The sequence below is a fragment of the Euphorbia lathyris genome, chromosome 2 (assembly GCF_963576675.1).
Source record: "Euphorbia lathyris chromosome 2, ddEupLath1.1, whole genome shotgun sequence".
Lineage (NCBI taxonomy): Eukaryota > Viridiplantae > Streptophyta > Magnoliopsida > Malpighiales > Euphorbiaceae > Euphorbia > Euphorbia lathyris.
In genome coordinates, this window is record NC_088911.1 from 55,524,659 (window position 1) to 55,541,529 (window position 16,871).

The 16,871-nt window shown below is 33.9% G+C and overlaps 1 protein-coding gene across 1 annotated transcript; it reads right to left on the bottom strand.

Moving 5' to 3' along the window:
* Positions 1 to 10,831: 10,831 nt before the first annotated feature.
* LOC136218278 (ent-copalyl diphosphate synthase 1) lies at positions 10,832 to 15,684 on the bottom strand. Its single transcript, XM_066005075.1, has 15 exons — positions 15,481 to 15,684; positions 14,936 to 15,013; positions 14,752 to 14,840; positions 14,363 to 14,666; positions 14,100 to 14,283; positions 13,762 to 13,976; positions 13,542 to 13,662; positions 13,328 to 13,440; positions 13,008 to 13,234; positions 12,594 to 12,709; positions 12,385 to 12,483; positions 12,064 to 12,303; positions 11,476 to 11,596; positions 11,198 to 11,386; positions 10,832 to 11,124 (listed from the first exon to the last, which is right to left on the bottom strand). The coding sequence occupies exons 1-15, from the start codon at positions 15,590 to 15,592 to the stop codon at positions 10,915 to 10,917; spliced, it is 2,418 nt and encodes an 805-aa protein (XP_065861147.1). The 5' UTR covers positions 15,593 to 15,684; the 3' UTR covers positions 10,832 to 10,914.
* Between the last annotated feature and the right edge of the window lie 1,187 nt (positions 15,685 to 16,871).

A 16,871-nucleotide genomic window follows, 5' to 3' on the forward strand; every position in this document is an offset into this window, starting at 1 on the left:
TGCCAATTGATTCTGAGTATCTTTATCTAGATCAGAAGCGAATTGCGCAAAGGCCGATCCTTCGATAAAAAGATTCATTCTCTTCATAAAAAAAAAGGACTTATTACTACTCCTTTCCCCTTTTGTTTATTTGAACATGGAGCCAAAATAAATGTTCGATGGCAAGTTGATCAATTAATTCACCTAGGATAATAAGCTCATGAGCTTGGTCTTACTTCACCTTCAAATTGCGAATTTTTTTTTTATTAAAACATTTCAACTTTCCTCAATGATAAGGAAAAAAAAAATTGGAATCTCTGGTACTTTCAACTTTATGATTGTATTTCAGGCTGAGCACAACATCCTTATGCACCCATTTCACATGTTAGGCGTAGCTAGTGTACTTTTTCGTTATTCATAATTTAAAAGAATAAAAAAGCAGAAATCAATGGATTCATGATAAGTTCCTCGGACAAAAAAAAAATGGTTATGCTCGGCCCTGAATGATTGTTGTGAGCAAGCTTATGAGAATGACTTTTTTTTTTTTGTAAAACATCACAATGAAATAAAAGAATCAATTAAAAGCAGTGGGGAATTTTCCGCAATGGGCGAAAGCCTGATGGAGCAATGCCGTGGACGAACCTTGCGGAGGAACCCTTAGGTTTTAATAATAAAAAATATTTCATACGGGGTAACTTTTAGAGTGTTTGGTCATTTTTGGTTTTCTTTATGCTAATTTAGTTTTAAGTATATTATTTGTATTTTTAAATATATCATTTGAAGTTATTTACATTCATTTCTCATTCTTATTATATATTTAACAACTTTTCACTATTATTTATACAAATTTCATACTTTTTGAATCTTGTTTATTCTCTTCCGGTGTTGTTTCTACCATGTCTACTTTGCAGTTATGTTATCTTGACTGTAATTTATAGTACTTCTATTATTAACTATTCCATCTTTTAGTTATTTTTGTACCTTTTCAATTTAGGGTATTTTAGCAAAACATCACAAACCAGTCAATCTATTCCTAAAAGGGCAAATTACACCCATGGTCATTGAACTTTGTTCATTATCACAATATGATCATTGAACTTCAAAACTATTACACTAAATTACATTCATGACCTCTATTACCGTTAATCCACATTTTTGACATTTGACTAAATTTTCAACAGGTTAACATTGACATCTTCTCCCTCCTCAACTGTTTCTCTCTTCTATATTTGTAAAGTTCAATGGAGCTTATCATCGAGGCTCTTAATATCAAAGTTTGTAAAGAAAACATTAGGGCGAAAAAATGTTATTGCTTTATCGACAATATCAGTTCTATCTGCACAAAAGCATATGCTGATTAACAGACATTGAATAAATTAGGGAAAGAAGTTGGCAGCAAAATTATTCAAAAATCATCAGCAAATATATATAACCTTGATCTGAACTGGGACCAAAACCCTTTATATGTATTTTTAGAGGATTGTATCTGTGTAGTTTCAATTCAGATTACTTGGATGATTGTATCTGTGTAGCTGAGATTAGAAGAACGGTTAATGTCCTCAATAGCATTCTTATAGTCAGCCGCTACAATTAGCCGTTGGAACCCACATTCTCTCGAAAAAATTAGGCCGTTGAGGATATATAGCAGTTCAACTTGTAAGGGAAACCAGCAGAAGCCAAGTGGACAACCTCCGCTCATCAGGACTTTACCTAGCTTGTCACGAAACGATGAAGCTAGCAGCACTATATCCTTGGGTTGGTGGGTGAGTTGCATCACAATTTAACTTGTAATAATCCGATATTGGCGGTTTCCAATTCGAGTTAGGTGTAGTATGTGTTTGGGTCGTCCGTCTTTTGTGCTTTGAGGCAAAGGAAACAACATTCTGAGCTCCTTGGATTATATCATCCACTTCCATAGCAGTTTGCCCATGGGAGGTTTTGTTATGGTTGAACCACATCATCTAGTTAGTTGAGCAAAAAAGACAGAACTCCACTAAATTCAGTTTGCTATAGATATTTCAGATCCACTCGAAGAAAGTGTTTCCTTCAATTTTGTAAGCCTTGATGGGAAGACTTGCGCTTTTCCATATTTGTTTTGCCCTTGGGCAGAACTTGAAAATGTCAATGAGAGTGTCCCAAGTTTGCTGCAGAACACACAATTATTGTTAGCTGCCACTTTCTTTTTGAGAAGGTTATCCGGGTATGGTAGAAAATTTCTACAGGCAAACCAGATGAAGTAGATAATTTTGGGCAGCAAGTTAATTTTCCACATTGTGTTCCAGAGAGAGTCGGGTCCTATGGAAGTGTTGTCAATATCAGATAGTCTTTTGTTCACTCTTAGGGCTTTTTTGAATATGGTTTTCACCAGAAAGGCTCCATCGAGTTTGGGAAGAACAATTTGTCTGGGCTTCTTGGGGTGCGCAATGGGATGTGGATATTTGTCGTGCCTCCTCTTTTGTGAAGTAGATGCGAATTAATGGCTCATTTCCATTTAGTGATGTTTTCCTGCTAGAGGCATGAGACAAAATCATATAGGGGTTTGCTTGAGTATCAGTGGTTGGCCGCATATGAAGTTTGGAAACCCATCTCGAGTCAGTGATGCGAATTTGAGAGCCATTACAGACCCGCCATAGACCGCTTTCTAAGATAATTTTTTGAACTGCTAAAAGTCCCTTCGATACGTAGTTGTCCGAATGTCGGCACCTAACTGCAAAGAGAGAAGTGTTTCTGAGATATTTGCATTGGAAGATATTAGCGCATAGGGAATTAGGACGATCAATGATCTTCCAAATTTGTTTTGCCAGTAGTGTCTGATTTGTGGATAGGAGGTGTTTGAATCTGAGTCCACCCTCTTTCTTAGGTGCACATATGTTAATCTGGCGACTCTAGTGTATCCCACACCCTTCCTTTCCTTTTCCCCACGAAAACCCTGCCATTAATATCTAAAGTTCGCCACAAAAAGTCTTGGGGAGATGAAAGCAGCTCATGATGAATTGGGAAATTGCTTGTAACACTACTTTGATTGTTCCAACCATTAACTTTCTTTAGGATTTGGTCCCTTAGGAAATTGATGTGTTTCTTTGAATGCAATATGATGGTAGGGAGGCCTAGATACTTAGGGAATGAGCTAACTTCATTAACCTTTAACATATCTTTGATTCCCCATTTCTGCTCCTCCTTTGTGTTAGACCTAAAGTAAATCTTAGATTTCTCAATGTCTATGCACTGGTGTGGAGCTCTTTCATAGAGTGAGAGAATATTTTGTATCACCCCCACATTCCTCATATGTCGCCTTAAAGAACATAAGGGAGTTATCCACAAAGAACAAATGAGATACTCCCGGACTATGGGAATTGACATGTATACCATGTAGCTTGTTATTTAGTTCAGCCTTCGTGATCAATGCTGATAAAACTTCCTCATAAATGAGAAACAAATAAGGTGATATTAGGTCTCCTTCGGGTAGACCTCTACTTGGTTTAAGAAAAACTTTGGCCAAGGGCCCCAATAAACCAATGCTTTTCATAACGGTATCAATAAAGGGCAACTCAACTCTGACGTAGGCCTTGCTCATATCAAGCTTGAGCACACAGAAGCCTTACCGACCTTTATATTTGTGCTTCATAGAGTGAAAGAGTTCAAAGGCAGTAAGAGCATTATCTGTAATTTGGCGACCTTAGATAAAGGCACATTAGGTTTGACAGATGATAATATCAAATCATAGGTTTGAGTCGGTTGCTGAGGACCTTCAACTCCAACTTGTATATGATGTTACATAGGCTAATTGGATGCAGGTCTTTCATAAGAGTAAGGGAACTGTTTTTTTGGTATCAGGGTTGTGAGAGTGTTGTTGAATTAAGCTAAGATTTCATTACCTTCGAGAATTTGAAGCACCGTATCTGTTACCTCCTTGCAAATGAAACTGTAGTACATTTTGGAGAAGAGAACGTGCATATTTTTCGGGCCAGGGCCCTTTAAGGGCTGCATTTGATTTAGGACTAGTTTCACTTCTTCTCTAGGATACGGGTTCATTAGATTCCCGGCTTGTTTTTGAGATATTCTAGTGTCGACCGTATCAATTATCTCTGGTGGGAAAGTTGGGTTTAAGGATTGGAATAAATGTGTTAGAAGGTTGTGATGATCTGCTTAATGTCTGACTTATTTTTGCAATAGTCCCCTGATGCATTTTGGAGTCTGGTGGTGTTGTTTGTCTTCCTCCTGCTATTGGCCTTCCCATGGAAGAATTTGGTGTTTCAATCGCCTTCCACCATCCACAAGGTTCGAGCTTGTTGTCTCCATATTGTTTCTTCCTTATGTTGGAGGTCAAGCATCTTTTGTGCGACAATTGTAATTTTTGCTTTATTATTTTTCCTTTCTGTTTGGGCTTGGAGTTCTGCAAACCGAACCAGACAGTGTTTGATTTGGGTCCTAATATGGCCGAAGTAGGCTCTGCTCCAAATTTTAATGTCTTTGGAGCACTTGGCTATTTTATCTATGATATTCCTTCTGCTTTTGGTAGCCTCATCATCACATGCATGTTGTATCACTTCTTTACAACTTTCCTCTTTAACCCACATGACTTCAAACCGGAAAGGTCTTGGTACCTTGGATTCACCCCCTAAGAGTCTAAGAGGATAGGGGCATGGTATGAGCTTACACTAGCCAGATGTTGAACTGTTGAGTTTGGAAAGAGTTTCTCCCAATCATTTTTTCACATAAGACGATCAAGCTGTTTTATAACCGCTTCATCCCTTTGTCTTCCATTATGCCATATAAATGCGTCTCCTTTATAACCCGTTGGTTAATGGATCTGTTATGTTGTCCTCGGTTGGTACTCTTTCAATCTTCACATCTCTAGCTACTATCTCTCGGTGGTAGCGTCTAAGGTAGTGATGAGGACATCTTTTCACTAAGTTCCAATTCGAGATTAGAGAAGTAGTAAGGTAACAGATTCCGTCAGATATGTGGGGGAAGTGGTTCAGATGAGGAGAAATACACACCTAAAAGTTCCAATCTATCTTTTCTTTTGGACAGATTTATATTGGATAACTATCTAAATAATATAAAATGATCGTATTAAGTGAATACACACCTAAAAGTTCCAAGCATCGATTAACAGAGCACAGAAAGCGATATATAATGGTAAATATTGACACATGCGTCGTCGGCATAACTCTGTTACATAATTGATCTTAGCGAGTGTTATCTCTTTTGATTTTGTTAATAGATAATACCACAAATCCATTAACCAAAGGGTTAAAACAAGATCAGTTTGAAAAGGCATCGAACCGAATGAGACTGAAGCCCATTAGAATTTAAGACTTTATGTGAAGAAAAACCCAACCTTGTTGACTAGAGTTCTCAAGATATAGGTTAAAGGGACAAACTAATTATATAAACTTTGTAAGGCCAATGTGGGGTTAGCCCTAGTCCATTCCTATAATGTAAATAGTGATATAAAATAGGTAAGGTTAAGCCATGCTTTTAATAATTCTTTGTACGTTGGAATTCAGAGCAAAAGAAATCACGCATGTGAGAGTGAAGTGTGGGGTTAAAAGAGACGTCATGACCATACCAAACATAACTATGAGAACCATAAACTGTATTATGTTGATGTTTGTGTGCATTTATATCATTGTTTACACAAGCAGTATAATAGTTCGAGGACATCGCGTTTACCATTTAGCCATTAAAGTAAATATACTTTCACAAAAGAAGGTTCAAGAGTTGTTGCTTACCTATCTTATGCAGATATCGACTGTAGAAAGCTATCACCACGTCGAATCTTATCACCTCCAATTTTATTCATGTGGGGGATTGTTGGATAAATTAATAAATAAAATTTATGTATCTTTATTTTAAGGGAAAATTACAAAATTAGTCAAATGGGAGGCCAATTTACATATTTAGACCAATTACCCAAGCCATTACCATTTAGCCATTAAAGTAAATATACTTTCACAAAAGAAGGTTCAAGAGTTGTTGCTTACATATCTTATGCAGATATCGACTGTAGAAAGCTATCACCACGTCGAATCTTATCACCTCCAATTTTATTCATGTGGGGGATTGTTGGAAGGCCAATTTACATATTTAGACCAATTATCCAAACCATTACATATCTAGACTATTTATTTGTGACTTTTCCAAAATGTCTTTCATATATATATATATATATATATATATATATATATATATATATATAGGAGAGATCAGGTGTGACACATTTCTTATGGTGTGACAAGCTTTATTGTGTGACAAGGACCAATTATGTAATTAATCAGAGGGAGGTGGCAAATTTGTAAATAAAAGGAAAGAGAAAATTGTTTTATTTCTTTTCTTTAAAATGTATTTTCCCGACTTTTCCAATCTCGTTTTTCAAAAACTTTTATACCGTTGGACTCGCCTTAATTAGACGGTCATTTTAAGATCCCAGAAGCTCGGGTTAAAAAAATTCCGGTGAACAGAATCCGGCGATTTGTTTTTCTGTGAGAAACAAAATGCTCAGAAAATTTTTAAAAAATTCCAAAAAATGTAAAAAATCATTCTGAGAAACTTAAATTCTTGACTCAAAGTGAGATTTCTTACGGTTTAGTCCTAAATTAACGGAATCCGGCGATTAGGTGGGCGTTTTCCGGCAAGAAAACAGAAAGTACCCAGAAAATTCTCAAAAAATACCAGAAAATGTAAAACATTATTTTGAGAAACTTTAATTCTTGGATCGAAGCAGGATTTCGTACGGTTTAGTTCCAATAAAAAAATTCCTTGATTTTATCCATTTTACATGTTTCAACAATTTATTGGGTCAAAACCGTAAGAAATCTCATTTTAAGCCAAGAATTAAAGTTTCTTAAAATGATGTTTTACATATTTTAGAATTTTTTGATAATTTTCTGGGTACTTTTTGATATTATCTTTTAGCAATATGTGTTGCAATATTTTGTTGGAACAATATAACAATTCTGTTGGAACAATATAAGTATTCGGTTGTAACAATATAACTATTCTGTTGGAACAATATAATTAAATGCCCAGAAAATTTTCAAAAAATTCCAAAAAATGTACAAAATCATTCTAAGAAACTTTAATTCTTGACTCAAAGTGAGATTCCTTACGGTTTACTCCCAAATCAACGGAATCCGGCGATTAGGTGAGCGATTTCCGGCGAGAAAACAAAAAGGTACCCATAAAATTCTCAAAACATTTCAGAAAATATAAAACATTATTTTGAGAAACTTTAATTCTTGGGTCGAAGCAGGATTTCTTACGGTTTAATCCCAATAAAAAACTTTCCTTAATTTTATAAATTTTACAAGCTTCAACAATTTATTGGGTCAAAACCGTAAGAAATCTCATCTTAAGCCAAGAATTAAAGTTTCTTATAATTATGTTTTACATATTTTAGAATTTTTTGATAATTTTTTGGATACTTTTTGGTCTTACCTTTCAGCACTATGTATTGCAATATTTTGTTGGAACAATATAAGTATTCTGTTGCAACAATATGACTATTCTGTTGGAACAATATAATTCAATATCCAGAAAATTTTCAAAAAATTCCAGAAAATGTAAAAAATCATTCTGAGAAACTTAAATTTTGACTCAAAGTGAGATTCCTTACGGTTTAGTCCCAAATCAACGGAATCCGGCGATTAGGTGAGCGTTTTCCGACGAGAAAACAGAAAGTACCCAGAAAATTATCAAAAAATTCCAAAATATGTAAAACATTATTTTGAGAAACTTTAATTCTTGGATCGAAACGAGATTCATTACGGTTTTGACCCAACAAATTGTTGAAACATGTAAAATGGATAAAATTAAGGAACAAGTTTTATTGGGACTAAACCGTAAGAAATATCGCTTTGACCCAAGAATTAAAGTCTTTCAGAATAATGTTTTACATTTTTTGAAATTTTTTGAGAATTTTCTGGGCACTTTTTGTTCGCCAGAAAACGCCCACCCGGATTCCGTTCACCAGAATTTTTTTTACTTGAGCTTCATGGATCTTAAAATGACCGTCTAATTTAGACGATTCTAATAGTATAAAAATTTTCGAAAAACGAGTTTAGAAATATCGGAAAAATGTATTTTAAAGAAAAGAAATAAAACAATTTTCTCTATCATCTTTTTCCTTTTATTTACAAATTTGTCACCTTGTCATTTTCAATTATTATCAAAACTACGTAGTTTTGTTATATCACACAATAAGCTCTTTATCACACCATAACCCCTTGTCACACTAGATCTCACCCCTATATATATATATATATATATATATATATATATAGAAATTTCTTACTCTTTCTTCTTTCTCTTTTCGTTTTTTTCTTAGTTTACAAACTTGGCACTCCATTTTTAATTATCGACTCATATATACGTAAAATCTTTCTTCTTGTGAACTTGGCACTCTGTTTTTTATTATTTTGTACATTTTTCCCAGGGTAATACTTTCAGTACATGATTTTACTTCTCAGTTTCGCAAATTGTGAAGCCTGTAACGGTAAATACTACTTCACATAATGAGTTTTTCTTCGCAGTTTTCGCAAACGTCGGAGCAAATTCATGTGCTGAAGTAGTATTTAGCTTTGCATGCTTCGCAGTTTGCGAAAAATGCAAAGTGGTATGTAACATTAAAATCATAACATTATCAAAATCATAACAACAAGATTGCAACAATAATTATAACATTATCAAAATTTACAACAAGATTGCAACAATAACCGTAAACCCTAGAAATGGAGGAAGTGTGCTTCTAGAACAAAATGATTAGCAAAATGTTCTAGAAGCACACTTCCTCTAAGCCATTTTAGGGAAATAATGAAAGAAACGGTTCGCAGAAAGCAAAACTACAAAGTCTGCGAAGAGAAATACACCTAAAAATGGATGATTTTGCTTCGCAGAAAGCGAAACTGCGAAGTCTTCGAAGAGAAATACACCCGAGAAAGGATGATTTTGCTTCGCAGAAAGCGAATCTGTGAAGAGAAATACAAGCTAAAAAATGATGATTTTGTTTCACAGGCTTCGGAAAATGTGAAGCAAAATCATTCTGCAAAGATGTTTTCTAGAGAAAATACTACTTCAGTGGATGATTTTGCTTCGCATGCTTCACAACATATGAAGCAAACTCGTTCTGGAAGCCATTTTCTGGAAAGAGAGGAAGATGAAACACGAGAAATACAGTAGATACTTACCTAATTTTCACCTTTTGCCATTGAAATCGATAATAAACATATGATAAATGCAGACAAACATCGAATAACGATGCCTTTGATTCACACAAGAAGAAAAAAACAAAAAGACGAAGAAGAAACAGGAAGATGTAGAACCATGCCTTCACAAAAACAGAGAGACAAAAAGAGAAAGAAGAGACATGGTGATGAAAAGATGGAGGTGATTCGTACAATATAAAGGTATGAGGAAGATGAAACCGATAGAAATGAATGAGGAAGATGACAAGTTTGTGGTATTTTGGGAAAGTCACAAATAAATAGTCTAGATATGCAATGACTTGGTAATTGGTCTAAATATATAAATAGACCTCCCATTTGACCAAATTTTATTATTTTCCCTTATTTTAATAAAAATAAATAAAATGATATGTAACCATAAATCCCAAACTTTGGAATGATACTAGGGGTGTAAACGAGCCTTGGTAGTTCGCAAAATATTCGAGCTCGGCTTGGTGAAAGCTCGATAAAAACTCGGCTTGATAGGGCTCGGCTCAAGTTTAGGATCGGCTCGATCACTAACGAGATGAGTCCGAGCTTCCTCAGGTTCGGCTTGAAAGCTCGCGAGCAGACTCAATTATTTTTAATTACTATATATATTTTGATTATATACATATATATATTTAATATATATTTAAATGGTTTTTATTAGTTTTCATCACAACTCAAATAAGATTTAACCCATTAAAAAAATGACACAAAAAAACTTAGAGTTTGTATTTTCCGACCACATGTACCATCTACTATTCTGGAATCTCGATAATAATGATTGTTTTTTTTATAAATACTTTAAACTCATCTGGAGTATGACATAAGGTTTTTATTTTTTATTTTTTACGCTACTTATTCTATATATGTATGATGAATTTGGTTAAAGCTTGACTCAGTCAAAGCTCTGTCAGATTCGGTTAAAGCTTGGCTCGATGAAAGCTCGACAAAGATCAGTTCGAGAGGGCTTGGCTCGAGATATTAACGAGCCAATACCGAACCTACCTAGGGTTCGACTCTGCTCGGCTCATTTACATTCCTATTCACGACATTACAAACAGTTACAACCAAATGTTTATATTTATACTTGATTTTAAGTTAAAGTGACATTTTGGTCGCTATAATTTTTATGTTTGATTCCACCGTTTGATTCTGGTGATAACTTATGTACGAGAATTCTTCTACAAAACTAAATACATATATACTGAAATTCTTGTGGTGTTATATACAGAATTAGATATGCTTTCTCTAGTAGGTGATATATAGCGAAATTCTTCTCGACTTGAACTACCTACAATGTTTTTTTTTTAGGAGATCTCCTACAAAATTAGTTTGAAAGTGAGTCGATAAAGTTGGTCTTTCTTATGAGATGGTGCTTTTACGCTCGTTAAGACCTCATAATTAAAAGATGTAAAAGTGGCTAATAGAGAATGAATATTTGATTTTAAGAAAATTTTAGTAATTTAATAAATTATTTGAATGAAGTTGATAGAGTATAAGTAGGAGGTGTAAAAAGTAGAAATGAGAGTTTTTATCTTTTTCTTGGAGAAATACGGTCCACTAGAAATATAGTAAGCATAATAATAAAATGGTCTAGCTCATCCACTAGTAAAGTAAGCGCAAACATAACATTAACATAGAAGAAAATGAATTATTAATGTTTATTTATATCTGTGTATTACATATTGATAAGCATATGCACAATGAATTATCAGATAAATTAATAGACTCTATCAAAAAGTACTCTAGCAATATGATAATTAATTGTGGCAGGATCACAAACTGCAGTATAGTAATAACTTTTGGCCACCGTCAAAAATATCTGCTTCAAATTGGAATCCAATCCATCGGAGCTTTTCAGCACCATCTCTACAAGCTCTTGCATCTCACTCTCTATTTCTGGAGTTGTGCTCTTCTTATTGTCATTTACCTGAAATTTGAATACAAATATTATTATTTTTAGATTTAGTTATAATTAAGAGCGTGTTTAGATGATTAATTACCTTATTTATCTTGTATTTTGCGAGTTGAGAGCATATTCGATTAGTAAGTTGGAAAAAATAGTGATAATGAGATGAAAGGTCGTTAAAAATCCAACTATCAGATGTGAGATTTATAGTTTTGACAATGAGTTGTGCTTCTCCTTGGTGTATATCTCCAGTCTCTTGCCACTTAAGTAGGCAGCTTTCCCACTAATAAGAAACAAAATTAGCAAGTTAGAATATCGATGTAAACGGCAAAAGTATCTATATATATATATATAAAAAGAAGAGTAACTCACAGCATGACGTAAGTCATGGCTAATGTCTTTCCCATAAGCCATAGCAGTGTCCAAAGAGACATCATTTAAGGTTCCAACCACTATCCTGCCGAGCTTCTGCATTGTCTTTCCCTCTAATTTCCTGCAACATACATATTTTAATATTTTCATTATCTCACTGCATACATATCCACTTACACTGTTCTGTTCTGTTCTCTTTAAGTGGATATGTTTTTCTAATTTTTAGAATAATCAATCACCGTTGCCACCCAATCAGACAAACATAAGGACATTTTGCCGATATCAACTATTCTTTTTTTTTCCCTTTGGAAACAAATCCAATTATATATAATCAATCATTGAGAGCTTCTTTTTTTTAAATTAGTATTGGATTTTTAAAATAATAAAAATTTATGTTTTGTTCTAACAATTTATTTGATTCTATGTTTGATTATTTTATTATTAAAAAAACAAAAAAAATAATAAAAATAACAAAAAAAATGTAAATAGCAAACCAAAATAAGCTAGTAATAATAGATCATGTAACTTCTAAAAAATAATCTTTACTTGGTGAATTATATAAAGAAAATGAAAAAAAAAAAAACGGACCTGTCATTTATAGCGACACCATTTGTGAATTGTTGAATAAAGGCCGCCTTTTGATGGAAAGTAGAATTATTGTGGTTGAAGTAAGAATGGATAGTTTGGAGTAAGATGGTAGTTTTGGCCCATGCTAGTCTTTCTTTAGATTTTTCAGGCTCGAATATAGTGGCTGCTGCTATGTAATAGGCCAACAGAAGGGCCCTTCTGCTTACTCCGAATTCGGCCAAATCACACCCTTCGTACCACCTGCTCATTTATGTACTATAATATTAGGGAGGTGGTTCTTATCTAGACTTCATAGTTTTGTAAAATAAAATAGAAACTTACTTTTGAATATTATCCCATTCAGTTCGGTGCACTGCTTGACAATTGTTGTAGTCAAGTTTTGCCAGGTACAGATACTCATCGTTGTTCACAATTGGCATTCTGCATTAACATTTGAATATTGGAATTACCCACCAAGATGGACCGGACCGCCTTCAATTCAATGGTGATATGATGTGCACTTTCTTAATAAGTCAATTAAGCAAAGTTACCTGTAAAGAGTCTTTCCAATCCATACGTCATCTTTGCCACCATACTGTTCAATGTAGAATCTTGACTCCACGCGAGGCAAACTCGCGTACCATGGAATATCCAATGCATATTTCACCTATTCAATTCAATTTTAATTTTAGACTTCACCAAAACATCTACTCTTCTCTACCAACTACTTTCTTTCTATAGGAAGATGTCTTTTTGTTTTACTAGTATACAATATAGCCTATCAAATTTCATTAATAATTACAATTGTTTTTTTCAAGCAATAATTTCAATTGTTAACTTTGTCTAAAAACTCTAATACTATATCCACAAATCACTCAATCAAAAATATTAAATTAATATCCGAAACTAAAAAATAACTTTTATTATAATCATTCACAAAAATAAAATAATCAATATATATATACCTCTCCTGGTAGGTCCTTGGTGATAATCCACTTATCTAATACTTCATTAGCATCTTGCTTAACTTTGAGGTAAGCTGACGAAAATTCTTTAGCTTCCTCAAGTATCTTTTCACCAGGAAACATTAACTGAGAAGCTCTAAGAACATTGTACATTCCGGTTACCGCCTGTGTTGATTGTCCGGCGAAACAGAAGAATGTATCACCTTTCTTGAAATGTTTGAACACCTCTGTTTTTGTAAGGATATAAATTTTAGTCTCACTTTATCTGTGTCTACTGGTAAGAATTATGAGACATAACATTCATGGTTTAAAAGAATTACCAGCAGAAACTTCGTGGCCAAATAATCGAAGTACCCTGAATCCCATAGCTGTATCATCAACATCGTGAACTGATGAATTTCTCGCCCAGCAGATCCCATCTTCTTCCCAATATCTTTTTTTTAAGAAAAAAAAAGTACCCATTTTATTAGAATATGTAATTATGAAATAAATTGATTAAGTTTGGTTATATTTCCATGTAGTTAGTGAGTGCACCTAGCAACATAGTCAACAGAGTCTTTAAGTTGTGGCTCAAAATATCTTGAGATTCCAAGGCGTTGCAAGCGATCCACAGCCCAAATGTGTTCAAATAAATCGACAGGATAAACATTTGGTACTGCAAAAAAAAAGAATAAAAGCAGACAAATTTAAAAAGAAGGTTCTAATTATGGATATGGATTGATGGACCAAAAAAGGGACAGTTTATAATAATTACCTCCTCCTTTAAACTTTTGTACAATTTTGTTCAAATATTCCAAGCAATTATGGTCTTTAGTTTGCATAAGAGCATAGGCAGTAGAGGATGGAGAAAACAAGAAAGATCCATCTTTGCTTTGCAAATTGAGAAGTTTATCCCACTCAAGGTCGGGCATTCCCTCCAAGCTGTGGAGTAGTGTGGTGGGCACTTTGTGCATTATGTCCTTTGGTATCCTATCCAACATGCACAATTATTACTTTACATACATGCAATGTTTACTTTATCATATAATAATAATAATAAACCCCAACATAATTATAGCTTTCAAGTTGTTGAATTTAGGAAAGTTTAATTACTTTTTGAGCTTCAGATTTCTGCTGTCGTAGATGTCTTTGAGGACCGGAGAATCTTCGGAAACCTGGATCTCTAATTTTTTAGCTAACTCTAGGAGTGAAGGGAAAGCAACTTCAAACCCAATTGGCATGTGCTCGATGTTCTCATCTTCAAGCTTGCATAAGTTGTCGTTAAAATATTTCATTCCTGTTAAATAATTAATTATTAATGACTAGACCAGACCAGGTTAATTAATTAATTGATGATTGTAATGATTGATTGATACCTGTCTCACACTTATCAGGATGGATGTTCCATGATTTCAAGGCAACAACACAAGCTAAAGTATTGAGTATTCTATCATGTGCAGTGAAAATTTCAGCATCACCCCAAGATCCATCTGGAAGCTGATTGTTAGCAATCCATTGAAGACTAGATGGGAATTGAGGAGCTCCACTTCCATTTATATCCTCAACCAGAGCAACCCAAGCTGTATCATAAGCTGAGATAGTTATGTCTCCGTCCTCCATTGATTCCAGAATAGATTTTATGCTTTCCACGCGTTTCTTTATCTCATTCGATATGAAAACCTTTTGTAAATTACAATTCATAATTAGTCCGAATTATTCTGCAGAAAAAAAAAAAAAGTGATTGAGACAGTGAAATTATTAGTACCTTAGAGAGTTGGTCGTCTGTGTCAGAGTCCACAATCTCATGCCACTTGATCACAGGCACTCCATTTGCCTGAAAAACGTCTGATTGTTCTGTAACAGAACAGAATGAATTTTAAGGTAAGTGAATTTGGATAGACATGTAAAATACTAGATAGACACCAAGGATAGGGAGAAGGGTAGTGAACCTTGAGTGCGAGGATTGGATACAGCACTGCATCTTGTCCGAAAATCAAAGGTATCTCTTTTGTCATTGAAGCAACCACCTACACATCAAAGTAATTTTGTTCCTCAGTTTGTAATCATTATTATATATTTAGGATTATTATATATAGCTTTTGTGGTGAGATGCATGAAGAATAGTCCAATATCCAAATATAAACAAATTCATGAACACGGACTAGATTTTGTTGTATACAATGGTGATAAAATGAATAAAAACTCCCAAGGTAGAGAAAAAGGAAAGAAAGAAAAGAAGAGTGAATTTGGGTAATTAAGGAGAGATAGATAGAAGGGATTGATGGCAATGCTAAAAGAAGAAAAGAAATCGAAAATGAATCTTAAAATAAATTGATATGATATGAGAGAAGAAAGTGGGGGTAGACAAGAAAAGATAGTTTGGCTTGTTCTTTTCATATGGGAGTAGCGAGAGCGACTGATGAGGATACAATACTATTAATAATTACAGAGAATGAAAGGAAAAAAAAAAAAAAAAAGAAGAATGAAAACATACCAGATAAAACAACAGGACGAAAGACAAGAGAGGTGGCAGGTGATCGAGCAGAGGCGGCGGCGGTGAAGGAGGAGATGAGGTGATTGAAGGTGGAAGGAGAAGCCATAGCCATGAATCTGAGTATAGGGATTAGGAGAAGGCAGAGAGAGAGAGAGAGAGAAGGTGTTTGTCTATTCTTGAAAGAGAGGAGAGATTTGAAGAGAGAAGTGAAGAAATGGAAGGGGTATTTAAAAGGAAGGAAGCAGAAGCAGACAGAATCGATTTCCCAAGGAGATTCCCGCTATGTGCATGGGATCAAATATTTAGCCTACTCCTTTCCTTTTGACTCATTAGTATCACATCCTAATATTCAAATTTGGTTTAACCCTTCAAACATGACAGCGCCCCTCCAAATTACACATTCATCCTTTTATTTTCTTAAATATTCCACTACTATCTTCCTTTAACTGCTCTCATTCATTTTCTAAATTCATATCTCACAATTCAATTTTATATAACTTTATTCATATTTATATTTATATTTAGGGTAATTAATTTATTAGTCCCTATATTTTGACAAAACACACTATTTAGTCCTTGTATTTTTTAAAACACACGGTAAAGTTCCTAACGTTTTTCTCGGTGAACTATTTAGTCTCTACCGTTAGACTCTCGTGAAGATTCTATTAGTCAATTTGGATTTGCGTTCTTCTTTTCTTTTATTTTTCTTTCCTTTAAACTCTAATGCGTCTGAAATCAACTTTGAGTGTTTTTCTTCTTGATTTTCTTCTTAATCGTTCAAATTCGTAAGCATTGGGTCTGTTCTTTTTCTTGTTCTCCATACAAATAGCTTCTTCTTCTAAATTGGATTTCCTCTTTTGAAGTTTGAAGGTAAATAGTAAATGGTAATTTAGTTATTTCCAAAGTCATAAACGGTAAAAAATCTAATAAACAGATGGAGGGACTAAACAGTTCACTAAGAAAAAGGTTAGGGACCTTACTATGTGTTTCTGAAAATACAGGGATTAAACAGTGTGTTTTATCAAAATATAGTGACTAATAAATTAATTACCCTTATATTTATGATAGTCAATAAGTCATTATAAATAATAATGGGCCAATATATCATTTTAAATAAATTTAGATGGCTAAATAGATAAATTTTATTAAGTTTAGAGGATTAATCTGTTTTTAAACTAAGTTGAGGGGCCTTGAAGTAAATCCTAAATTTAACATTAACTTTTTAGTAACAAATTTAATGCAGGATTCGTTAACTAGATTTCAAAGGTAATTTATGGTTTAAATTTTAATTTCCAAGATCCTCTTGACATATATATATACATGACTTCATACATTGTACAGTTGTTTTTGGTTTTATACGTTGTTTACTGTAATTAATAAAAATATTAAAT